The following is a 24,779-nucleotide window of genomic DNA, read 5'->3' on the forward strand; positions in this document are numbered from 1 at the left end:
CTCCTGCCCCAGAGCACGTGTGTCCGACTCAGCCCTTCACTCTGCTGCGGGGGAAGGGGCTTGCCTTGTCCCTAACCCCACCTGCCCCCACTTTCCACCACTGCCATCCATGGGACCCAATGGTTCCTCTGCCACCACTGCTGCGTGACCCAGGCCAGGAGGCAGAAACACCGGGGACAGATGAAAGGCTTGAGAGAGCACACCCCCGGCCATCAGGGGCATCCCTGGGGGACCATCCCCAGCCTTGAGGACTACGCCCACTCCTGTAGCAGCTGGTGTTCCGTCTGGCTGGCCTGCTGCTCTGGGTGTCAACCCGCGTTGCTGGGAAGAAGTGGGGGTCTCCGAGGTCTGGCTGCCGGCACTGAGTGGATGTAGTGGGGCTCTCCTGCCCTCGCTGGGGCTCCAGGCTTATCTTCCTTCGCCCCTCTCTGGGTTCAGAAGCCATCCTGTGGCTCCACAGGTGTGACGGGTCTGGGGAGGGTGCAGGGAGGAATTGGACCCGGGACTATAGGGCTCATGGGCCTGATGGGGCCGGTCAGGAAGGCCGCCTGTTCCCAAAGGACTTCAAACTCCCCTAGTCGCGGCATGTTAAGACTGGTTTATGGGTCTAACGACACGGAGAGTCGGTGGCAGCGGCAGCTCAGGCGGAGGTGTCAAAGAGGCGGTCGATCATGTCGCCCACCTGTTCCACACGGTACTTGATGTACTTCTCGGGGTTCTTGGTGAAGGGCACGCTGCTGTACCTGTGTGGGCACTGAGGTCAGGAGAGAGGCCCCCCACAGGCAGCGCACCCCGTTCCCAAGTGGCCTCCTTGTCCTGGGTTCAGGTGGCTCAGCAACCTCCCCCTCGTCGCTCCTGTGGAAGATGCGGGGACCAGGGCAGGGGTGGGGGCCCTGACCTGTGCAGGAAGGCCCCGTAGCTCTCCTTGACGATGCTCTTCTGTGCCTGGCGGATCCTGTCCCTCTGCTCCGTGTCTGGCACGGCCCAGGCCTTCTGGATCTTGCAGAGCTCCTCAAGTCCATCGTTGAAGCCCTGCCCACCCGACGGACGGAAGGGACATGCAGACACTCAGGCTGGGTCTCTGCTGCCAGGGCTGCAGTCTCGGAGAGGGGAGGGGAGGGGCGGGGAGGGGAGGGAAGGGGCCTGGCTCACCTTAAAGCGCTCCTTGATCACCTGCCGCTCCTTGTCCCGGAGCTGAGGATAGAAGGCAGCGGGCAGCAGGCTGTCCTCCCAGCTCCACACCCTCCCTGTTACCCCCATGACACCCCCGTGCCCCTGCCTTCCTTCGCCAAGCACCCTGCCCACCTTGACCCCGGGTTGGAACACAGGGAGATTCTTCTCCGTGATGTAGTCAGTCACCTTTAACCAGCTGCCGGGCAGAGAGAGGGCGTCTGTCAGGGCAGGGCAGCCAGCACCTGCCTAACCCTCATTACTTACTCCTGAGTGACTGGGGGGAGCGCGGGAACCAAGCTGGGCAGAACTAGGGAGAGCACCGCAGAGGCAGAGCTTTCTCTCTGAAAAGGCACCATGTGGGCGCTGCGGCAGCAAACGGCCCTCCGTGGGCTGCACCACCGACCCGCACTTCACGGACATGCCAAGGATGCGATGGAAAGGGGCAGAGAGACTGGCACGGACAGAAGGGGGAGCGGGGTGCACACGGCAGGGACAGCAGCGGCCCCGAAGTGACTCCGTTGGTACTGTCCCCCAGTGGCCCGAGGGACAAAGCAGCACTGCCCCTGTGCTCTCGGGAACCCAGATCCACCCACGCCTTTTCCTGAGCAGCCGCTGGGGCGTCCGAACCGCCCACCTTTGATCCGCAGCCGAGTGCTCAACCGGTGTGCTACCAGGGCGCCTCAGTGAGCTGTGGGTGGATGGCTTTGGGGACCTTCCTAAGCGTCCCTCGAATCTGTGACAAGCCCATCACTCAGTGACCCTAGCACGTGACCATGACGTCATCACAGGAGGTCCCCCACAGGGAGCAGAGGGGAGAGGGGGACTGAGCTGGATAAAAGGTACACAGGCCGGAAGTCCCCCTCAGTAGTCCCACATCCGGTTGGGCCCCCCCAGGGGACGGGAGAGGGGCGCAGGGCGGGGCGCGGCTGACCTGCGCTGGTACGTCTGGATCTGCTGCTCGATGTGTTCCCGGTAGGAGCGCTCGGCCGTCTTCTGGGTCACGGCCACCAGCTGGATCAGCTCCGACCTGGGGCAGGGGCAACGGGCCGAGGCAGAACGAGTCAGGACGTGTGTGGTGGGGCCTCCAGACCTCATCCCGCCCCGAACGCACAGGAGAAGCTCCAGGAGGCCGCAGGCACTCACTTCTCCAGGGACTTGAGGATGTAGTTGTAGTTGTTGTGCAGGAAGATGGCGCTCAGAGCCGGGTCCTCGTACACCTTGGATTTGCTCAGCAAGTTCAGCTGCAGGTTGCCCAGGACTTTGCCTACACCGAGGAGACGAGGCCACGCCCACATGCCAGTCTGACCCCGAGAGCCCAGCCCAGACCCACACGTTGACTGCTGCTGGCCCCTCATCTCGAGGTTGGGCAGCGGGGCCGGAGCAGCGTACACAGAAGGCAGGGAGGCCGGCTGCGGAGGGACACTCACAGATGTAGGTGCTCAGAAGCCGCTTGCTGAACTCGGAGCTGTAGCTGGTGGCTGAGGAGCTGGTCTCTGTGGGAAGGGGGGCCTTGTCACGGGCCGCAGCAGTGGACCCGACGCTCTCACCACCACCAGGGAGAAACGAGGAGACCTTCCCCAGGCAGGCGGCATGGAAAGTTCTGCGGGCTGGGCTGGCATCCCCCGAGGGACGGGCCCCTCTTGTCCCATGGCCCTATGCCCATGGGCTGCTTTGGGGGTTCAGGCAACCTCCCTACATGATGGAGTGGGGTGGTTAAGGATCTGTCCCTCGACCCTTGGAAGGCTGGCAGGACAGGAGTGGGTGGCAGCACCCTTTGCCCACCTGAGCCCCGGTCCATGCTGGGTGGTCTTGAGTCCCCCTTGTCAGCAGGGGTCCTCAGGACATGCTCCTTACCTCTCCCCCCACTTCCCACAGCCCCTCCACTCGGGGAGCCCACTGCCAAAGGGGAGGGGAAAGCATGGGAGCTGGAAAATGAGGGAGGGGCTGCGTGCTGCCCGGACAAGCTCAGAGACAGGAAGTGGCTGTGAGGGATGCCATGAGGGTCAAGGGCACCCTGTAAGAACCCCTGTGATCCCTGCTCCCCAGCAGGCCCAGGTCTGAGTGTGACCCCAGGAAACTTCACCCATGGGGCTTCAGAGGGGGAGGAGACACAGCACCCCCCCTGCTTACCTCGGGGGTCTAAAGGAATATTGTATGTGTCCCCAAGAACTACGCAGTGAGAGGCAGAGCGCGCAGAGGGGACGGAGGGAGAGACAAGAAGGGAGAGAGGTGCAGAGTGCAAAAACAGGTTAGAAAGGGTCGTGCCATCCCGCCTCACGCAGCCCTCACCCCGGGGCAGCCAGCTGGCACAGGCAGGGCACGCCCAGCCAAAACCCCAGTCTGTGGAGGCCCATTGGTGCTGTGAAAAAGGCCCAGGGTCTTAACAGGCTGGAAGGGCCCAGAAACATGCTCCAACTTCCATGCCAACTCCTTAGCCAGGGGTTGGCACTTAGGGGGAAGGCCTCAGTTGAGCCTGGAGATGCCGCCCACCCACCCATTGAGTGGGTCAGCTGCGTGAGACTCATTAGAGCAGGCGAGCCGGGAAAAAAAGTGGAGAGGTACAGAGGGGGCAGTACCAGGAGGGAGAGTTGGGGTCACAGAGCCACCTCTCAGCCCCATTCCACCAAGGAGGAGCAGGGGGGAAGGCCCTGGTGTCCCTGGCCCCACCCAAACCAGAGGGAGAGTGGGGACCAGCGGGGATGGGCCCAGTACCTTGAGAGGCCAGCATGGCACCTGCTGTCTCCTGGAAATCCAGAAGCTGCTGCAGGAAGAGGATGGCCTGATGGGAGAAAGGGGCGGGGTGGTCTGAGAACCTCCCAGGGGCACAGCCCCAGCACTGGGGGGGGGCGAGACCACCACCAATGCCCATCCGTCCCGCCAGCAGCCCCTCAGGAGGGCACGGGGCGGGCCCGGCCTCTCGGGCCCCCACGGGCAGGCAGCACCTACGTTGCTCGTGAGCTCGTGCACTGTGCCGTCCTTGGGCATGTTGTACTCTTTGTCCGGGTCGTTCTGAGGAGAAACCCAGACCACGTGGAATCGGAGGGTGGCACGGATGACCTCTGTCAGCTGGGTGGCCATCTCAGCCCCCTTCTCCCAGCTGCTCCATCTTCCCTCAGCCTAAACTCACTGCCCCCAAAGAGTCCCATCTAACCCTCCCAGCTACGGCTGCCCCATGAGACCCCGCGCTCAGTGAGGCCATCCCCCTGTTCAAGCTAAACTACCGTCTCATTTGAAGAGGAATTTAGGAACTGTTTCTGGTTTAAAGCCCCTCTGAGGGGTTCCTTTGGCCTATGAAGGTCTAGATTCAATGGGGATTTGAAAGTCTGTGCTGTATTTTCTCCCCCTTTTAATCAGATTGTCACAGGTTGTGCAGGGGCTGGCTTTTCGGAAGTCTACTGCCAGCCCTTTCTTCTGAGGGGCTTTTCAGTGGATTGAACCTAGTGTTAATGGTTTCTTGGGGGGCTCCCAAGAAAAAGGCCAGAGTCCCCATTCCCTGAAAGTCCTAGGCCCTACACTAAGCCTCAGCTCAGCCTGCTCATGACTCCACCTCCTGGTTGGTGGGCATCAGGACACCCCCGGACTAGAGGCCTCTGCCCAAGCCCCCCAGGAAGCACAGGCTGCAGTGGGAACTGACAGAAAGCTAGCTGCCTTGCAGCTACCCTAAGGGACAATCTGCCTTCCTGGTGTCTGCTCTGAGAGTCCCCCTGCTCACAGCACCTTAGGGTGTATGTGGGAGTGGGCGCACCTTGATGTTGTCTGCAAAGTCTTCCAGGGCCTTGGCACCAGTGGTTTCCATGGAGGTGATGAGGCCGGGCAGCTTGTTCTTGGTGCTCGCGGCCGTGCCCTGAGGAAGAGCTCGGCTCACGGCCCACCCCTGGCCCTGCCCCCCCCCCCTCAACAGAGACCCCTTCTGTGCTCCCACCTGTGTGCCCAGTCAAGGCTGCTTCTGTCCCTCCCTGCTCAGAGCAGAGGCCAGGAGCAGCCGGCCCACTGCCCCAAATGGCAGGGGCAGGGTCCCTCCTCCCAGGGCCCCAGGGTGCCTCGGCCACGCACCTGGAGCACCTGGTCGAAGTCCGGCTTGGTCTGCTTAAGGTGGCGCAGGATGGGGAAGACGGTGAGCACCGCCGAGTAGTCGTGCCGGATGATGGCCTTCCGGGCCGCCGACACCAGGTTCTCACCCTCCAGCATCAGCCCATCCAGCGCGTCCTGAGGAACCCAGGGGGGCAGCTCAGGGCGGGGACCCCAGGGGGACATCGACTGGGACCCCTCATCTGGGACCAACCCCCCTGCCATCCAGTCAATTCCTGGTACCCTGTGGGCTACAAAGTAGCACTGCTCCCTCCAGAGGGTGTTCCTGGCTGTGATCACCAGGCTTTACTTCCGAGGCACTGCCGCATGGGCTTGAACTGCTAACCTTTGGCCTAGTAGTCGAGCGTAAGTGGTCTGTGTCTCCCAGGGACCTCCAACAAACTCCCCACCCCCCACCCTCTTGCCAAAACCTCAACTAAATTCAGTGCCATGAGGTCCACTCCGATTCATAGACCCTAGAACAGGGCAGAACGCCCCCCATGGGCTTCTGAGACCGTAGCTCTTTACGAGAGTAGAAAGCCTCATCTGTCTCCCAGGGAGCACCAGGTGGTTTCGAACTGCTGACCATGCGGTTAACAGCCCAATGCATAAACACTATGCTGCCAGGCTCTGACCCCCACAGCACCCCTGCAAGACCGTGGAAAGCAGCTCTATCCCCCACTAGAGACTCAGCATTACAGGGAGCCCGAGGGTGGGCTTGTGGGCGGGACCTGGATCAGGGAGTCGAAGGTCTTCTTCTGGTGATGCTCTGGGATGATGCCGGCTAGCAGCTGGTACTCGCTCTGGGCCAGCCGGACGAAGGCGCTGACGCAGTGGATGTAGGCGTTGGTCTCAGCATCCAGCATATCGTCTCTCCCTGCGGGCACAGCAGCACCCCTGAGTCCTCCCTGCCAGAGCGCGCGGCTCTCCCCGGCTCCTGCGTTGGTGGCACAGACTGGGCAGCAGCTGGGGAGGACCCACAGGCCTGCGGCAGGAGGCCACAGGCCCGTCCAGGTCCTGAGGGAAACGCAGGAGTGGAGCCCAGGCTGTGGGCCCTGTCCGTGAGGTCTGCTGCCTCTCCCCATGGGTAGTTGGGGAAGGATGCGAAGGGGGCGGTCTTTTAGCTTCCTGGACAAAACACGTGTGTCCAACCAGCCCAGGGTTCTGACTGTCCTCCGGAGCGACAGCCTGGGTGGGTTGGGGACAGGTGGTGAGCACCTAGTCGGCCACCAGAGGAGAACCTAAGACTCTGAAGACAGAGGCCAGGCTTCCAGGCCCCCCGGGACTAGAAGCAGCTGGTGGGCCACGTGCTACGAAGTGAGCTGGTTTGGGGTCAGGATCTGGGAGCCAGTCATGTGAGCCCCTTAGCAGGGGGCTTCTTGGTTGTCAGCTGCCCCTGGGGAGGCCGGATCCCACTTTGGAGGGCTGAGATCAGTGATAAAACAGTCGGGTCCCCGAGGTTCCGGCTATCCTTGAGTCAAGATGCTGGGACATCCTGCCCATGAGGGCGCCATCTCCCAGCAGGCTCGGCGTCTCCCTCGGGCCTGGGCCCTTGAGAGGGCCACACTCGTGTCTGGAGGGTGACCAGGAGCTCTGGTGTCTGAGAGACCAGGGCAAAGAGAGGAGCAGGGTCCGGCTGGCCCAGACCAAGCAGCGGCAGCGGCAATGGCAATGGCAGTGGCAGTGGCACTCGGCTGGGCCTCGGTACTCACCGGGCAGCGGCCCGTGCTTGTCGTTCAGGGCCTCGGACAGGTGCTTAACTCGGAAATCATGCTCGTGACCTAACGAGATGTCAGCCGCACAAACACAAGCAGGGGTTTATCCAGGGGCCGGGGCGCTGCCCCTCGGGGGGCGTGGAAGAAGCCCTGGGTCGCCAGGTGTGGGGACAGGAAGAGGGGCCAAGGGGGCACCCGAGCCCCTCCACCGTGCCGAACCACCTGGGGAAAAGCCGTTTCAAGCCTGACCTGCAGCGCCCAGGCCCATCCTGGGGTACCTTGGATTTTGAAAGGTTTTTTTGGCAGCTGTGGGGGATTTGATGTTTTGCCCGGGAATCTCCCCGCCCTCATATAGAGGCCCCTCTCTCCTGAAGGACAGTCAGACACGTCACTGTGGCATGAGAGGGGCAGCTTCCTCTCCTCCAGGGCCACTCCTCTGAATGGTAGGAGGCCCACAAAGTCAGATGATGTGGCTGTCCTTCTGGCCTACAGGCTGCCTGCCCCTGGCTGCACACGCTCTGCTTCCCCAAGCTGGGGGAAGGTGGGGAGGTGGCGTGGGGGTGGGCGGGGGAGTCAGGTGAGGTGGCCGAGAGGCCTAAGGGGGCTAAAGGCTGTCACTGCTGGTCTGGGCGTGAAAGGGCTGCCCCAGGACAAAGAACAGTCTCTGCGGTCCAACAGGAGGCAGGGACAGAGGCAGGGAGGGGAGAGGGCAGGGGCTCAGGGGAGCAGAGCTGCCGGCAGCCAGACAGGACCAGGCCGAGGGCCATGACCCCATCCCAGGGCCAGTGCCCACGGCAGGGAGCTGCTGCCTTCGGCCTCCCCCTTCCCTAGCCCCCCTGGCCTCCTGGGTGGCTGGAGGCTACGCCCTGCCTGGGGAGGAGACACACGGAGGAGGAGGGGCAAGAGGAGAGGAACAGGGGGATTACCTTCCAGAGCAATGAGGTTAGAGCCCCCCTTTTTCCCATCTAGACCATGCTGGGAATACTGTTTCAGAAGGTGCTGAGCCTTCCGGATCGTCCCTGTCACCAGAGCCACACAGAGAAGAGGTGAGAGGACCTAGGGAGCGAGTGAGAGAAAACAGCAGCGGCCGCCACCGACTCCCGGCCCCCAGCCCCCAACAGTGAGCACGCCCGGGGCTCTCCCCCGGATGCACCTCCGAGACCCCGAGGTCTGAGACCAAGCAGGGAGATGCTTGCTCTCCAGATGACTGATTCTTAAGAGCTCGGGGTGGTGGTGGGGGTTGTGTCTCAGAAGCCAGGCACCACGGAAACCCAGGTGAAACCCACCGCTGTGGGCTGCATCCCCAATCACAGTCCCGCTATGGGGCAGGGGAGGGCTGCTCCTGGGCGGTCCCAAGGGCGTCAGCCTTAGCAAAGGCCGGTAAGCCTCGTCTTTCTCCCCTGGGGTGTCGGGGGATGTGAACTGCTGACCTTGCGGTTAGCACCCCAACACGTAGGCAGCTGCACCACCAGCGCCCCTGAGGCTCCACCAGGAGACATAAGAAGTACCCCCGAGGGGCAGGGGGTGCCAGCACTTGCAAGGTCAAACCTGGAGCCCACAGCCACCCCCCTCTGAGTCCTTGGAGCATGCTCACTGCGGGGGCAGCCAGACACCAGGCAGTGGAAGGACCCTGGCAGGACTGGAAGAGAAGGGCATTTCCAAGGAGAACCAGCCAGAGATAGGGGCAGGGAGAGTGGCCAGCCCCACCCGAAGCAGGGGCCTACACCCCTCAGAGCCAAAGTCGGGAAAGGGTTACCAGAAGCCACCAGCGTGCAAAGGGAGGGCCGTGGAGGCGAGGACGGGGACAGGGGTGAACATGCTCTCGTAGCAGGAGAAAAAAACACGAGTTAGTATCACAAGTTCAAACAGGAGCAACAAAAGGCCGCCCACACGGCCCGAGTCGGCCACCTTGGGGGCAGCAGGCCCGCGGGCAGGAAGCAGGGGACAGGAAATGTCCAACATGTAAGACAGGCAGCTGCCGCTGCCTTGTGGCCAGAGGCCCTGCAGGATGGGAGCAACACCCGAGAGACTCCAGGCCACTTCTCTGGAGGTGGCTCATCCCTCCCCCTTCAGTGAGGGCAGATGCTGGAGGCTGGAGGCTCCAGAGGCTGGAGGTAGGTAGGGTGGATGGGCAGGCGGGCAGGGGGCTCCCTCTGGAACCCATCACCACAATTACTGTCTAACCACCCGTGTCCTGCAGCACGGGGTGGGGTGGCCAGGCTGAGGGCTGGGTCTGAGTCCATACTGTGGGTGGGGGGGGAGCTGGGCAGGTCGCTCCCTGGCTGATGGGGCTCCCTGTCCCCAGTGCCCAGAACGAATGTCCCGAGGCTAGGTTCTCTGACGTCATTCCTAAGTTCATCTGCTCCTAACAACAGTGAAATCCTCTGGGACCTTCCAAGCCACGGGGAGATCAGGTCCCACTGTCCCCAAACCCCACTTCCCTGCCTGGCCTGCCCGGTGTAGGGTCTTGTTAGAGAAGCATCCAAAAGAGGAGGCGCCCCACCCCACTGAGCCTCAGGCCCCTGCTGCCTCCTAGAGATGGGTCCTTGCCCCACAGCACAGCATAGACCCACCCCCACAGGCGGGTCAGCACCAAACAGCCACACTGCAGGGAGAAGGCGGCACCTCCCTCCAAGGCTGCCAGGCCCAGCTGCCCCATCACTCAGCCCCTGCGGGCAGCTCCCCGGCCATTTCTGACTTAACCCCACCTTGCTCCGAGCCCCAGCAGAGGCCTGGGAGGGAGGAGTATAGACAGTGACCCTGCTCTCCAAGGAACAGAGCAAGGGGCAGTTGGGGAAAAAGGCAGGTGGGGTGGGCTTGACCCCAAGTCGGGGTCAGAATCGGTGGGTTCCCAGTGCCCTCCAGGGGGCTAAGGTAGGTCAGAGAAGCAGACCTCGGCCTCAGTGCCCTTGTGTCCTGCACAGCCCCTCCCCCACTGAGCGCAGCCCTCTCTGCAGCCTGTGGGTCATGGGCAGCAAGGTGCACGTGGTGATGGGGGCGCAGGGGAGGGTAAACAGGCCACAGGGCCCCTCACACCTGCCTGGCCTTGCCCTGCTGCAGCGAGTGCACTGAGCCTCCTGCAGGACAGTAAGCTAAGGGGAGTGCTCCCCATAGTCACCCTGTCCGTTACTCTGCCCCGTTGTCGCTGCACCCCACTGCCACCGTGCCTCAGGAGAGGTAACTGAGTACCCCCAACACCCTCTGTGTGGACTCCAGGCGGCTGGGGGTGGCTGCCCACGCTCTCTGGGGCCTGCTGGGAGGGCGGGCAGATACTGCCTTTCTGTCCGGGTGCCTGCCCTGGAGGCCGACTGTGCAGACAGGTTCTGGAGAGTCAGACGCTGCTAGACCCCACCCCACGGTGGACAAAGCTGCCCGGGCTCTGGCAGCCGTCTGTCGGGTCTTGGATGGGCAGGGTGGGGGCTCACCTGGCCGCTTGGTGGGCTTCTTGGTGGGCGTGTCCTTCCTCTTGTTGGGGACGGCGGGGGAGTAGAGGACCCCAAAGGAAGAGCTGCTCTTCCGGAAGTGCTCCTTCAGGCCCCTGATGGAGCGGTCCAGCTGGCTGGAGCGAATCTGGTAGTAGACGTTCATGAAATCTGAAGGGAGAGAGGCAGACGGTGGCGGCTGGGCCCCACTTCTCCACGGCTGAAGCTCCAGGTAGCAGCCAGATCCACAGTCACCGGGCACCTGCTCAGTCCACAGCAGCCCTGGTGACACCGTGGTGATCCATCAGGCTGTTAACCACAAGGTCTGCAGTTAGAAACCACCTGCCACTCTAAGAGAGAAAGACGAGGCTCCCTACTCCCATCCAAGAGTTGCGGCCTCTGAAACCCACGGGCTCTACCCTGTTCTGCATGGTGCTATGAGTCGGCATCGACTCCGTGGCAGGAGAGTGTGGTTTGCTCGGCCAATCAGGCAGAGCTTTCAAGAAGAAAACTATGCCCAACAGAACTGACCGTTGGCTGTCCCTTTGGAATGACATGTCTCTTCACATTAAAGACAGGATTGAGAAGCCTATGGAGACAGCGCGTCGAATAAGGGATTTGGGGGAGGTGGGAATGGGAGTGGCAGGGGATAAGGGGAGGCAATGTCACATGACATGATGCATTATTAATTCCCAATGAAGAAGAAGAATAGTAAAAAAGAAAGGTGATGTTAGCTCTAGTCGGTGGAGGTTGGAGGGCATGAGTCATTTACAGGGAGCAAGGGCCATCTGTCCACATGAGAGAAGCAGGCCAGCGTGGTCATGACAGAACAGAACTGCCCCCTGGCCTTGGCAGGTGGCCATCTTTACAAGGGCGATGGCCAGGTCTCTCTCCTCCGGCTGGGTTCAGACTGTTAGTCTTTTGGTTGGGAGTCCAGCGTGCAACTCTGTGCTCCAGGGGGGCTCCTTGGACAGCCCTGTGAAGCAGCGATGACGGGAATGAGCCACGTGCAAAGGCAGGGGGCTGCTGGCGAGGGGACAACAGGCCCCAGCCATCTGGGGAGGAACTGTGGCGGCACTGTGTCCACCCTCGTGCTTGGTCACTGCCCCTGGACAACAGACCCCAAAGAACGAACGCCCTACATAAAAAAGCCATTCGCCGTCCTATTTAACAATCCCAGAACGTACAGGAGCGGGGCAGCTACAGAACTCAGGGCATGAGGGGTCCAAGCAGGCCTCCGCGGACGGACACCCACCCTCTGGGGGTGGACCATGGAGTGGAGAAAGAACCCTGCAGGCAGTTTCCCGAGCTTCCTCCAGGGAGCCGGGGGCGGCCATTCCGATTCTCGGCAGCCCCACGTGTGATGGCATCAAAGGGGTCCCTCATGGTTTCTGAGTTCCTGCTTGGTAATCTTCACGGAAGGAGATGGCCAGGCCTTGCTTCCGAGGTCCCACTGAGCTGAGCCGCCGACTTTTCGGTGAGCATTTGCTCCACTGGGGGCTCACCCTCTTTCACACTCACAGGTTATCTCGAAAGGCATAAAAACCCTAACTGTGCTCATCGCAGGGGGCAGTATAGGCAATAGGGGTGCAGAGGGTCCCACTGGAGGCTTTCTGTCATCCCTGCACGCACACACCATTTGTAGGCGTGTGGTCAGTGAGTCCCTCGTGCGGACTCAGACCCCCTCACCTTGCCTGTCTGCCCACCTGTCCACGTGGACGTCACGGTCTGTGAGTTCCAAGGAGGCAGGCCTGTGTACTTGACGCCTAATGGTTTCTGTGCTACTTGACATGTTTACAATGCATGGAAAAAGGAACGAAAGGTAACAAAACTTCAAAAGTGTCGCTTTCTCTAGATTCATCATTTTGAAGTGAGAGAGCCTTTCTTAGAGACCCGCTTAAGAGGGAAAAAGTCGCAGCGTAAAGGGGAACTGCACCACCACTTCGGCCCCCCCCCCCCCCCCCCCCGCCAGTCGGCCCCCACGAGCAGCTAGCGGGCGGGTCAGGCGGGCTCACCTTGGTTCCGGCCGAACTCCACCAGCCAGCGGGAGATGCGGATAACGTCGTGCAGCGCGCTCTCCGGCAGGTGCTCCAGCGGCGCCTCCTCCTGCACCTCCAGCTCGTCCTCGCCGCTGATCAGATCCAGGATGAGCACCGGGGAGACCACCTTGCTGTGCCGGGTCATGAGGCTGCGGAACTCCGACTCCAGTGACTCCTTCCCCCGCTCAAACAGCAGCTTCTACGGGTGGGCGGTGCGGGGGAGAGCAGCCCTGCGTTCAGCATTCCCGCAGCCCCTCCTGATGGCTGGGGCTTGAACTGCCAACCTTGAGATCAGCAGCTGACTGCAAAGTGGCTTTGGGTGTCCCTCCGACCCCCCCACCCCGGGGTGGGTAGTGCATTCTACACTTCGAAGCTGGCCCAGAGTTCCCGGAGAGACCAGGGCGGGGCCCCAGGTCTCCAGACCTCTCCCTTCCCTCGGTGGGCCTTACCACTTTGTTGAGCTCTGGGCTATCTGGACTATTGTCCTGGAAATACTCCACAGCCTTCTGAACCTTGCCCATGCTGCCCAGGTACTCCTCTAGCCGGCCCGAGGGGCTGAGAGGGGAAAGAGCAGGGTCGGCTGGGGGCAGCACACAGAAAGGCGTGGTGTCCGGCATGAGGCCAGGGGGACATGGATCCAGGTCCTGGTGTAATCTCGCCTTCCCTTCAAAGGCCTAGCGTGGCCGGTCTGGGAGGCCCGACTCACCCCTCCCTGATGATCCGCTCGGTGTCACTGGCCACGTGGTAGTAACTGATGACATGATCCAGGCAGGACAGGGTCTTCTCCACATTCTCCTGCAGCCGCTGCAGGTTCTCCGTCTGCTTGTGCACAGGGATGATAGAGTTCTCCAGCTTCATGAGGCGGCTCTCGAAGGACGACAGGATAGACACCTGTGGGGACAGAGTCCCTAGCCCTCAGGCCTTGAGGATGTCCCAGCTCACCTTCTATCCAGCCACCAGGCCATTAGCATTTGCTGCCTCTCCCCTGGCTTTCCACCCAATAAGCTCTGCAAGGAAAAGGCCTGAGCCTCCTGGCTCACCAAGACCCCAGCACCTGGCCTCATACTCGGCGGTCCAAAACGGTTTGGATGAAATTGGCCTGGAGGGCCCGCTCACTTTGAAGTCATCTCAATCTCTGTTCTCGCTCACCCTTCTCCAGGCGAACAGACATCGTTCAGACAAGAGTTGTCACCAATACGCGGCTGGCATCTGCCAAGCCTTCACTCTCGAAAGGAAAATCTCATTAAAAAAGGAGCTGGGGCGTTTTGAGGAGCCCTGGTGTCGAAGTGGGTGATGAGCCCGCGTGCTGACCGCAAGGTAGGCAGGTGGAAACCATGGGAGAAAGATGAGGCTGTCTACTGCCGTCAAGGTGACAGTCTCAAAAGCTCACGGGGACAGGTCTGCCCTGTCCTGTCGCGTCACGAGGTGTTGGCATCGACTCACTGGCAATGACTTTGGGTTTCAGCCTTTACTATGGAGTCAATACAGATTTAAGTTAGTATTCAACATGGCACCTGCCCAGTCTCCTCCAGGAATAAGGAATGGAATGCATAGTTGGTGAGCGTCCACTGGAACGCTGGTCGTTACAATGCTTAGTGGTTTGGACCCACCAGTGGGAGAAAGGTGGGCAATCAGCTTCTGCAGTTATTTAGTCTTGGAAATCCTAGGGGGCTGGGGAGTATCCTATTCTGTCCTCCAGGCTGCTCAGCTGGGTGGACTCCAAGGCAGGGGGTGAGGTCTTTGTTAGCATGCACCAGTCGCTCGCTGCATTAGCTTATAGCAGTGGGTCTCAACCTTCCTGATGCTGCGACCCTTTAATACAGTTCCTCGTGTGTGGCGACCCCCCATAATCTTGCTACTGTTATAAATTAGGTGACCCCTGTAAAAGGGTTGCTTGACCCCCAAAGGGGTTGCGGCCCACAGGTTGAGAACTGCTGGCCTATAGGATAGTCGCATGAGGACACGCACGTTGGCAGGTTGAGTTTGCCTGCGCTTTAGCAGGTGAGCTGCTATCAGCTAAACTGTACCCCCGAAACAAGGGTTGGAGTCTCAACCTTTAGGCCTGTGGATGTAATCCCCTCTGAAAATGAGGCTCTTTTGTTACGTTACCAATCCCACCTCAGCAGGTAGAAATGCTCACTGCCACCAGTACATTCTGACTCACAGAAACCTGATAGGGCAGCGGAGAACTAAGTGCCCCTGTGGGTGTCCAAGACTCTGGTTCTTCACGGGAGTCCAAAGCCTTGTCTTTCTCGTGCAGGGTGGCTGGAAGTTTCAAACGGCTCATCTTTCTGTTAGCAGCCTCCCCCCCACACCCCACCCGGAGTAGCCACTGTCCCATCAGGGCTCCTCAGCAATCTGCTAAGGCATTCGGCAGGGGCCCGTGCCATAAACGTGATCACCTGAGTTACAAGGAGCCGCAAAAAGCCACCAGAAGACAGAAGCTGTGTGAGGATTGCCAAGGTCCTCGAACTTCATGAGCTGAGGCCGGGATCACCCCCAAACGCGGAAAGAGAGTGCTGGGGCCCTCCCCGTGGCCTTCTCACCTCCTAGACTATGCGAGAATATATTTCTCTTCCCTAAAGTCACCCATGGGTGGTATTCCTGTTACCACGGCACTAGGAGACTGTGTCCCTGCCAGTTGTAACTCAGAGTACCTGGAACTACATGAATAAGCAACTGAGCAGAGACTAGCTTCAGCTCCAGCTCCAACGGACTTCCCTGTGTGGGAGGAATCTCAAAGGGCCACCCCTCAGGGGGCAGTCTGTCACTTGGGTTGAATTTTGACCCATGTTCAGACTCCCTAAACGTTTGCTGAAGGAGAGAGCAGGCGGTCCAGGCCCAGCGGGAGCTGCAGGGGTGGAACGTGCAGGGGTGGAACGTGGGGACCTGGGCTGGACCGATGATGGCACATGATTGCCAAGCGCCTGCACACTGTACCACCCTCACCATCCACGCCGAAACTGCCCAGGCTTTAGTGCCCAGGAGACGCCGGGTGGCACGGCTTTCCCCCGGGGTCCGGAGCTCCGTGCGTGCCCTCCCGGAGAGGGGTTGGTTACTCACCATGTTCTTGGTCAGCTGGTCGCTCTTCTCCAGGCTGTCTCGGATGAAGGACAACGTCTCTTCCTCCTGGGGGAAGGGACGGACATCACCAGAAGTCGGAGGCTAAAGGTCATCAGCATGTCCCCGGCCCCTCAGCATCGCCCCCAGTCTCCTCTCCTCGCCGAGAGCGACCCTCGCACCTGCCTCCGCGGGGGGTCGATGCCCGGGTCCCGATCTCGACCTCTTCCCCTCACCTCCTCTCTCACCTCTCCAACCCCAGCCTCACCTGCTTCAGCTTCTCCTCGATCTCCCGCCGCCGGGCGGACGCCTCCTGAGGAGGAATCATAGCTCCGGGCCCGGTGGATCCCACTCCTCAGGATACAGCCACAGGGGACCCGCCGGGTGCCCGTCCAGGCCACACCCACTTCCGGCTTAGGTCCCGCCCCGGGGCGTGGCGAGTGCGCGCTCGGGCTCCGCGGGAGGAAGTGCGCCTGCGCAGAGCTCAGTGACTGGCTGGGGCGGGCGGCCATGGTGAGTGTGGCTGGGAGGTGTGGCGGCCACTGTGCGCTAGCGTTTCCGGTCGGCGCGGATTCTGTGTCTGGGTAGGGAAGGAAGGTTCCGGAATTTTAAGCCACCTGCCACTGCTACTTGCCCGGTCCGACTCTGCAGAGATCGCTGAGAAGGGGAGGAAATTTGGGGTTCGGGCGTCGAGGTCGCCTTGCCCGCTGAAGAGCAGCACGGAGGGGTCCATACAATGGACGCCCGAATGAATCCGGGGTTTGTGTAAGGGACCCTGGTGGCGCGGTGGGTTAAGCACTCGGGTTGCCGGCTGCCTAGGGAGGAGCACTGGTAGCTTAATGGATCACGCAGTGGGCTGCTCACTGCAGAGTCAGCAGTTCGGAAACACCAGCCACTCTGGGGAGAAAGAGGATGCTTTCTACTCCTGTGAAGAGTTAGTCTTGGAAACCCACAAGGGCAGTTTTGCCTTGTAGGGTCTCTATGAGTCGGAAGCAACTCGATAGCAGTGAGTTTAAGGTTGGTTGTTTTGTTGTTGTTTTTTACTACACGGGAGTGGTGCAAGCCCACTAGCCTCCCCAGGGGAGAACAACGAGACTGTTTGCGTCCTTAAAGATTCTCAGGAGCCGGAAGAGAATCACATTGAGCTGAAATCGGCAGGAACCACAGTCCTGACTTGTGCTCGCTCAGCCCAGCCACGGACCCAGTGTGGCAGGGCTTTCTGAATGTTCTCCAAGTCCCACCCTAGGGTGCCTGCTTTGGAGAGTGTCACTTGATTTGGTGGGCGTATGGACCACGCTGGCAGTAGGGAATCACTTCCAGAACCCACATCCATCTGGAGATGCTGCAAGAGGATGGCCCAAAGCCCCCAAGGCTCCTTGAAGGGTTGTGGGGCCAGCACACTATCACCAGGCAAAGGGAGAGCCAGCCCCCCCCCCCTAGGAGTTCAGACAGGCAGAGAGCCTGCCCACAGGAGCTCTGGGGGATCAGACATGGTGGGGAGGCTCGCTGTCCAGTCGATTCAGACTCAGCAGCGCCACAGGAAAGAGCAGAACTTCCCTTAGGGTTTCTGAGGCTGTGAATCTGCAGAGCCGATTCCAGGGGGAGTCTGAGATGGCCTTGTTTTGTAATAATACTTGCCCCAGCCACTCTTCTATCTTTTCCCCAAGAGGAATCAGTAGCCTACCCTTAGCTGCCTCCCCCATCACCAGGACTATTGCTCGAGGGAAGGAAACAGCTACATGTGTCTAGTAACATCTGCACAATATACAGTAACTTCTCTTCCATAGCGAGGTAACCATCAGCAAAGCAGAACACAATGTCTGTGTTATAAACAATGTATCCACGGTGGTTGTGCCAACCACTGAACGAGCTTTGCAGAGCGGTGAAGGAACAAGGCCACAGATGAGCAAAGCTACAGAGAAGTTCCTCAACTACTAACAAAACTGTCGGAATTCCTCAGCCCAACCCTCCCCCATCTCTCTTGCCCAGTGCAGTGAAGCGGAATTGCTTGGTGTGACTCTTCTAGCCATGGTCTTCCTATGAAATTAAGGTCTTGAACACTAACTCCAGGATTGGTCGGTTTTGTCATTCTGCTGGCTTATAGAAGCGAACCATCTAGAAGCAGGACCAGAGGAATCCCACAACCTTCCAAAAAGAGGACTCTGGAATGCATGCAAGATTTCTGTGAGAAGTGGTGGAGGCAGCCGGGGTCCAGAGGCCGCAGCCCTGAGACCATGAGATGGAGCAGAGGGACAGCTCGAAACCTGACGTGAGCCGGAACACAGGAGTCACACTGAGGCTGTGAGGCAGAGCCAGGGGTGGGCTTCCTGGCCAATGGAATGAGGCAGAGGCTGAGGTCATGTGGAAGTTACATAATCTCCAGTCAGCTTGATATTAAGAGTGAAGGGGTGGAGTCTAGCCTGTCAATCAGGTCACACCTGATGCCTCCTTGTGGGCCTGGCCTTCTCATGAGGATTCTGGGAATGTCCACTCTTCCTCCTGGAGGGGGTGGACACACTCTCTGCTTGACTTCCGGTTGACGAGCCATGCGGCAGAGACTTACGGACACAGCCCTGTGATGCTTCTCCTGCCATTGGATCCACAAGAGTTTTCACCCACCGGACTGCGGTCTTCCTGTATTCTGCATCATTGCATGTGCTGTGTGAGTCTAAAGAGTATCATGGAATAGTATCGGCTATACGGGCTAATGTCAGATTTATGGATTTGATCTGGACTGGGCTGGGATGTTTTCTCAGTCTGCAATCGCTCTTTGATAGAAAGTTCTTTCTTATTGATATATATGTGAGTGTCCCTGGATTTGCTTCTCTGGTCCACCCGGACTCAGGTCACGTTGGTTGTGAAGCCAAGGACTAGAGAGAGACATGCCTGCTAGCATGGCTGAGAAGAGGCACCGCAGACAGGAGAATTGCATCCTTAACGTCTTGTAACCTGTTCGCTTCCCTCACCAACCCCGCCACCCGGACTACCAGCGGTTCTCAACCTGTGGGCCGCAACCCCTTTGGGGGTCGAACGACCCTTTCAGAGGGATTGCCCAATTCATCCCAGTAGCACAATGACAGTGACGAAGTGGCAATGAAAATAATGTGATGGTTGGGGGGTCACCACCACACGAAGAACTGTATGAAAGGGTCTTGGCGTGAGGAAGGTGGATACCACTGATGACGACGCTCTGTGAGTTCGGTCTGGCCCTTGCACCGGACGATCACGCCCAGCACAGGTGGTGGTGTCGGGGAGGGACGGTTGGTGCCCAGCAGGCCGTAGAAAGGTGGAGGGCGGATGCAGAGGGAGCTCTGCCTCCAATCCTCGCAACCTTCCCGGGGCAGAGCTGGGGTTGCAGGTTCCTTTCCCTCTGTGACCGAGAGGAGGTTACACATGACCGCCACCCCACCCCTGCCTTCTCACCAAAAACCCTCCTGTAACAGCTATTTCCCCTTCCACCATGGAGAGACCGCGTTTTGGAGGACAAGCAATGCCATCTGTCTCCTGTACGCGGAATGTTCATGAAAGTTCGCTTGGTTCCACCAGCGCCCCTCTCATAATTGGTCTTTGTGGCAGGCAGCTCCGACCCCCCCATGTGTGGGTCGATCAACACCTGTCTCTCTCCTGGTTGGGTCCAAGAGCCTCCTTGCTGCACCATCAGAGCGCCTCAGGGTGCCAAGCCAGGGCCACTTTTGGCTCAGCTCCAGGGAGGTGGGGAGGGAGGGGCTCTGAAATCATGACCCTGCAGGGCTGGATGTCCTGGGTTCCCAAGGATTCCCCACCACACCAACTCTCCTGCACAACCAGCCCCTGAAGACATCAATGACCCACTGACTTTGTTCAGCACCTTGGCGGGTCCTGATTCAGGTACAGGAAGGGAAACAGTCGGCAAGAGGTTGTATGGTTCCCCGGCTACCCGCCCCAGGATGCAAATACATAAAGACGTGGCAGAAATGGAGCAGAAAGGGCCACTTTCCCTCTGAGGCCAGAGGACAGGTTTCAGCCCTGCTGGTTCACTGTGAGGGCAGCGATGGAGACACCCCGGCGGCACAGCCCCTGCAGGTGGGGAGAAGTCATCGTGGGCAGCTACTTAGGACAATGCCAAGAACCAAGAGGGGAACAGTTTATGTGGTTAGGAGCCGAAGATGTACTGCAGGACTCGGATGGACCGGCATGGGGGCCTCAGCCAGCACGTCCACCTCTCGGGTCTCTGAATAGCAGCCAGCCCTTGGTAGATGCTTACGAAAAAGCCCATCCTGTTCCCTAGCTTTTAGGAAGGGAATCCGTTATGATGGCAAACAAATATTATAAGACGTGTCAGCTACTCCTGCCCTTTGATCGACAAACTCCCTATGTGCATACTTTTCAGTCCCCGCAAATGTCCTTCAAGGACCAAGTATAATTTGGTAACCAATTACCATTTCTTTTTTAAAAAAATCATTCTATTAGGGCCTCATACAACTCTTATCACAATCCATCCATACATCAATTGTGTAAAGCACATTTGTACATTCATTACCCTCATCATTCTCCAAACATTTGCTTTCCACTTAAGCCCCTGGCATCAGGTCCTCATTTCTTCCCCTCCCTCCCCACTACCCCACTCCCTCATGAACCCTTGATCATTTATAAATTATTATTTTGTCATATCTTGCCCTGTCCGATGTCTCCCTTCACCCACTTTTCTGTTGTCCGCCCCCCAGGGAGGAGGTCACATGTAGATCCTTGTAGTCGGTTCTCCCTTTCTACCCCACCCTCCCTCCACCCTCCCTGTATGGCCACTCTCACCACTGGTCCTGAAGGGGTCATCTGCTCTGGATTCCCTGTGTTTCCAGTTCCTATCTGTACCAGTGTGCATCCTCTGGTCTAGTCAGATTTGTATGGTAGAATTGGGATCATGATAGTGGGCAGGGTGGGGGGAGCATTTAGGAACTAGAGGAAAGTTGTATGTTTCATCATTGCTACATCGCACCCTGACTGGCTCCTCTCCTCCCTGAGACCTTTCTATAAGGGGATGTCCAGTGGTCTACAAATGGACTTTGGATCTCCACTCTGCACTCCCCCTCATTCACAATGATATGATTTTTTGTTCTTTGATGCCTGATACCTGATCCTTTGGGCACCTCGTGATCGCACAGACTGGTGTGCTTCTTCCATGTGGGTTTTGTTGCTTCTGGACTAGATAGCCGCTTGTTTACCGCCAAATACCATTTCTTACAAGTCTTTTTTCTGCCCATCCCCGTGACAAGGAGGAGGAGCCCTGGTGGCATAGCTGCTCAGAGTTGGCCTGTGATTTAGAGCTACAAGGTCAGCAGTTTGAAGCCACCAGCTGCTCCAAGAGAGACAAACGGGGCTTTCTACTCCAGTAAAGAGTTACTACAACAACAACAAAAAAAGTCGCAGCCTCAGAAGCCCTCGGGGCAGTTCTACCCTGTCCTATAGGGTCACTGTGAGGCAGCATCCACTCGATGGTAGTGAGTTTGGTTTTTTATTTGGTTACAAGCACTGACCTGTGCCATCTTGTCTGGTCCTCATAAGGACCCCAGCTGGCAGACAGTTCTTTGGTCTCCCTTGGGCCCACAAAGAAGCAGAGACACCGAGGAGAGTGACTGCTCTTGGTTTCCAAGAGGCCAGTCAGGGCAGCACAGCCGAGAGCCTCCCTCAGGCAAGGGGGGGACGTTGGTCAGACTCTTCAAGAGCTGCCTCCCCAGTCCCCTTGGCCCATCGCTGAGCAGCCGTCCCATAAGCCGGCAAAGAGCAAATCACCTATGGTGTGCTTGAGGGTGCAGGAGCGGCAGGGGCACCGGGAGCTTTGAACTCAGGGCCACACGTCCCCAAGTCGAGGGGAAGAAGGTCAGGGTGTGCACTCTCTGTCATCTGAGGGCCCCAGTAACAGGAACTCCCATACCGAGCAACATGGCAGGGGAGACTCATGCCCTTCCTGTCCCCACTGCCAGGGGCCAGCACTCCTCCCTCCCACCCTCACCTTCCACCTTATTGAAGGCAGCTTCTGGGGGAGGTCTGTGGGGCGCATGAGGGGCTGGCTTTGCGATAGGAACTGCGCACACGTGTCCCCACAGGAGTGTGCCGCATGCAGCACCTGGAGGAGTCAGAGGACCAGGTAGGAGGTCAGGTGGGCCTTGTGGGACCCCAGCCCTGCCGCCTCCTTGCTGAATGGTTGCTCTCAAGGAGAGTCTGCGTCACATACCGTGTGTACTGAAAGCCCTCCCTCCCCACCTCCCCAGAGAACTTCAGGCAAATTAAGTGACATCAATGAAATAAAGGACTTGAAGCAAAGTAGGTGCCCAAGGCGGTCAGCCACTTCCTGCCCCAGAGCCTCTGTCTTTCCAGCTAATATTTGAGTCCACTCACAGTGACCCTCCTGGGGTTTCACAGGCCTTAACTGGAGCGGACAACCTCTGTTCCCCAGTGGAGCAGCCTCTGAGTGGTTTGAACTGCGGACCTTGCGGCCAACAGCTAAATGCCTGACCCACGGTGCCACCGGGGCTCATTTGAGTTCAGGTCTATTAGGCTCTAAGTCAACATACAGCTCTGGGAGGCCCCTTCCTTCCTTAGAAATGTGTTCTGATTCCAGACAGGGAAGTTGCCCACAACCTCTGGGTCCTCACCTCCTCTTCTCTGCTTCCCCACGCCGTCCAGAGTCATGATGGCATCCTGAGTTAGTTGAAGTTTATTGTGTCAACCTGGCTGATAAGCACATGTGGGGTTAATTGAAGGGCAGAGAGATAAAGGGCTCAGTGAGCCTCGCCTTTCTAGTTCTTGGGTTTCTTGCTTTCTGATGGTTGGACTGGGTGCAGCTGCCTTAGCCAGTTCCCTGCTTCAGCTGGCAAGGTTCACTTCCTGTAAGACATCCCCGAGGAGAAGCCACATGGACCTACCCCGTTGCAGCCCAGGATGCTGGAGCAGCTGTGTGGAGACCCCTGCCAGCGCTGAGATGCTTACACGTTCACTGATTCGGCTTTCCTCCTGCAGTCGGCGTCATTGCATGTGTTTTGTGAGATGGAGGAGGAGTTTGTGGATTGGTGTCAGACATATGGGTTAATGTTGGACTTGTGGGCTTGGGCAGCACTGGGTTGGGATGTTTTCTTAATGGGCACTTAATCTTTATGTAAAACTCTCTTATACATGAGTTTCTGTGGATTTGTTTCTCTAAAGTACCCAGGCTAATACACATCCCGATTCGCAGGGGTCACAAGACACCGGCTGAGGGGACATGTGCGTGACCGTGTGCACATAATGTAGCTTAGAAGGTAGGCTGGTGTGTGTGCACGCTCAAGCACAGAGCCAGGGGCGTTGGAGTGACGGGCCCTCTACTGAGCCTTTAGAACGCTTCCCTACTGCTGTCCTCACAATAGCCATGGGAGGTCGGGTTCCTGTTATGACAGAAGGGGAAACTGAGACCCAGAGATGTCTCTAGAACACGCCAGAACCTGGAAAGCAGACCGCCATTTGGCTACACATGATGGGGCAAGCCGGCTCACACAGAAATGTCAGCGTGGCCCTTCCAGAGCACCTGGGACATGCCAGGGGCACAGTCCCTCTGGCTCGGGGTGGCCCTGGTTAGTTACAAACCAGGACGGGCCCACCCTTACGGCCTTTTAGACATCAAGATGGCCCGGAGCCCAAGTCGAGGTGGGTGGAGACGGGACCAAGTGGGTTGAGCAGACACCCTGGGCCTTGTTAACTTTTGCCTCCGGACACTGGTAACGCCTGAGGAGTGGCCACCTGTCCTGACCCTGGCTGCCAGGCCTGAGGCTCTCCAGTGTCTGCACTTGGAGGCTGACCAACACTTGAGGGCAAATGTCCATTATCTTCAGGGCAGCTCAGCACAGCGTGGGTGGGGAAGGGCCAAGGTTTCCTCTGGTCCCAGGCCTGCAGCTGCCCGAGGGTCTGAGACCTGGCGGCGGGCAAGCCGGCTGGGAGGCCCAGGCCACCAGAGGCAGATTCCGCACCGTGATGGGGCTCCTGCCAGGTCAGGGACCCTCAGCTTCCAGTTCTCCACCTCTGCCCCATCCCTCCCCACACACATTCACCCACTCACTCAAGCTCTCACACAGCCTCCCATTCTCCCTCCACAGACACACACTCCCATCCACCAACCAACCCCCCCCCACACACAGAACACACTCACATCTCTCTCTCTGTAGACCCACTCTTTCAGCATGGGCACCCATCCCTGGGAGCAGCACCCACAGCCTCCCGCTGCACCTGCAGCGCTGCTTCCAGGATGGGTGAGCTGGGTCTGTGGAAACCCTGGTTCCCCAACCTGGCCCTGCAGCTGTCCTGCTCTCCCAGAGTGCGGTCAGGGGACCCCTGAGGTGGGGAGCCCCTGGGGCTGGGAAGGAGGCGTGCTTTTAGGCCGGGATGGAGGATCGGATCGATGCGGGGTCGGAGAGGAAGGCCCCCCTTCGGGCGGGAGGCGCAGGGGTAGGGTGGGGATGGCATGGGAAGGGGTGCGAGGCGGCTGCCCCGCCCTCTCCGCCGGCCGCCAGGGGCCGCCCTGCGCCCGCGTTCGCCGTCCAGCCGGGACATCCGGGGAGGTCCGGGCGCAGGACCGGGGTTCGAGAGGTCGGGGTGCCGGGCCGGGGCCGGGGCGCTGCGCGCCGAGGGGGAAGGCGCGCGGGCGGGAACGCTGGAGACGAGAAGCCGGCGGGGCCGGCGGTGGCGGGGCGGAGAGGCCCAGCGCTCCCACAGACCCCATTCCTCCCAGCGGGCGGGGCCGGGCAGCTGGGGGTGCGAGTGACGCCCCGCGGGCGGGCCGGCGGGTGAGGGGCTGGGCGCGTGGCCTGGAGTGCGCTCCGCCTGCGTGCGCCCCAAGCCGGTCCCGGGGGGCGTGCCCGGAACGTGACTCAGCGCTTTCCCGGAGCCTGGCCGCCAGGGACCCCAGGCCGCTCCGCAGCCCCCCGCGGCGCGCCTGCCTTCGTCTGGGGGCCCAGCCGGGGAAGTGTCCCCCGCGTCCCCACCCGGAGGGGACAGGTCAGTGCATTGGGTCACTAGTTCAGGGAGCAGCGAGGGGAGAGGTACAGGGCGCAGCAGCCCAGGCCTGGGTCCCCTGACCCCTTCCTCCAGCTAAGTTTGGAGATAGGTAATTCAGGTGGAAAAATTGGGGAACTGGGGTGGGCGAATGGCCTTCTGAAACAGCCCATCAGAAGGACAAAGGGCTCAGAGCTGGAAGTGGGCCAGGTCTCTCTCTCTCTCTCTCTCTCTCTCTCACTCACTCATACACACACACACACACACACACACACACACACACACACACCACACACACACTGGAAGTG

The 24,779-nt window shown here is 59.5% G+C and overlaps 1 protein-coding gene across 3 annotated transcripts; it reads right to left on the bottom strand.

Moving 5' to 3' along the window:
- Positions 1–583: 583 nt before the first annotated feature.
- On the bottom strand, positions 584–15,885 carry EXOC7 (exocyst complex component 7). 3 transcript variants are annotated; one of them, XM_075562245.1, is made up of 20 exons: positions 15,746–15,885; positions 15,481–15,546; positions 13,124–13,308; positions 12,867–12,972; positions 12,394–12,616; positions 10,382–10,549; positions 7,883–7,975; positions 6,954–7,022; positions 5,973–6,118; positions 5,227–5,379; positions 4,919–5,017; positions 4,120–4,182; positions 3,886–3,952; positions 2,601–2,666; positions 2,317–2,437; positions 2,105–2,200; positions 1,306–1,369; positions 1,153–1,194; positions 899–1,032; positions 584–743 (listed from the first exon to the last, which is right to left on the bottom strand). In XM_075562245.1, exons 1-20 carry the CDS (start codon positions 15,803–15,805, stop codon positions 641–643), a joined length of 2,124 nt encoding a protein of 707 aa, XP_075418360.1. In that variant the 5' UTR covers positions 15,806–15,885; the 3' UTR covers positions 584–640. The 3 variants fall into 3 exon arrangements, with proteins under 3 accessions (XP_075418360.1, XP_075418358.1, XP_075418359.1); XM_075562243.1 differs by lacking the exon at positions 7,883–7,975; XM_075562244.1 differs by lacking the exons at positions 6,954–7,022; positions 7,883–7,975.
- Positions 15,886–24,779: the final 8,894 nt, after the last annotated feature.

The sequence above is a fragment of the Tenrec ecaudatus genome, chromosome 10 (genome assembly GCF_050624435.1).
Source record: "Tenrec ecaudatus isolate mTenEca1 chromosome 10, mTenEca1.hap1, whole genome shotgun sequence".
NCBI lineage: Eukaryota > Metazoa > Chordata > Mammalia > Afrosoricida > Tenrecidae > Tenrec > Tenrec ecaudatus.

Excerpts from the sequence above, each read along its gene's own strand:
- EXOC7 (XM_075562245.1), bottom strand. The coding sequence starts at position 15,805 with ATGATTCCTCCTCAGGAGGCGTCCGCCCGGCGGCGGGAGATCGAGGAG. Across the intron at positions 5,380-5,972 it reads CCTTCGACTCCCTGATCCAG|GACGCGCTGGATGGGCTGAT; the intron begins GTCCCGCCCACA and ends TGGGTTCCTCAG. Across the intron at positions 3,953-4,119 it reads TGCACGAGCTCACGAGCAAC|GCCATCCTCTTCCTGCAGCA; the intron begins GTAGGTGCTGCC and ends TTCTCCCATCAG.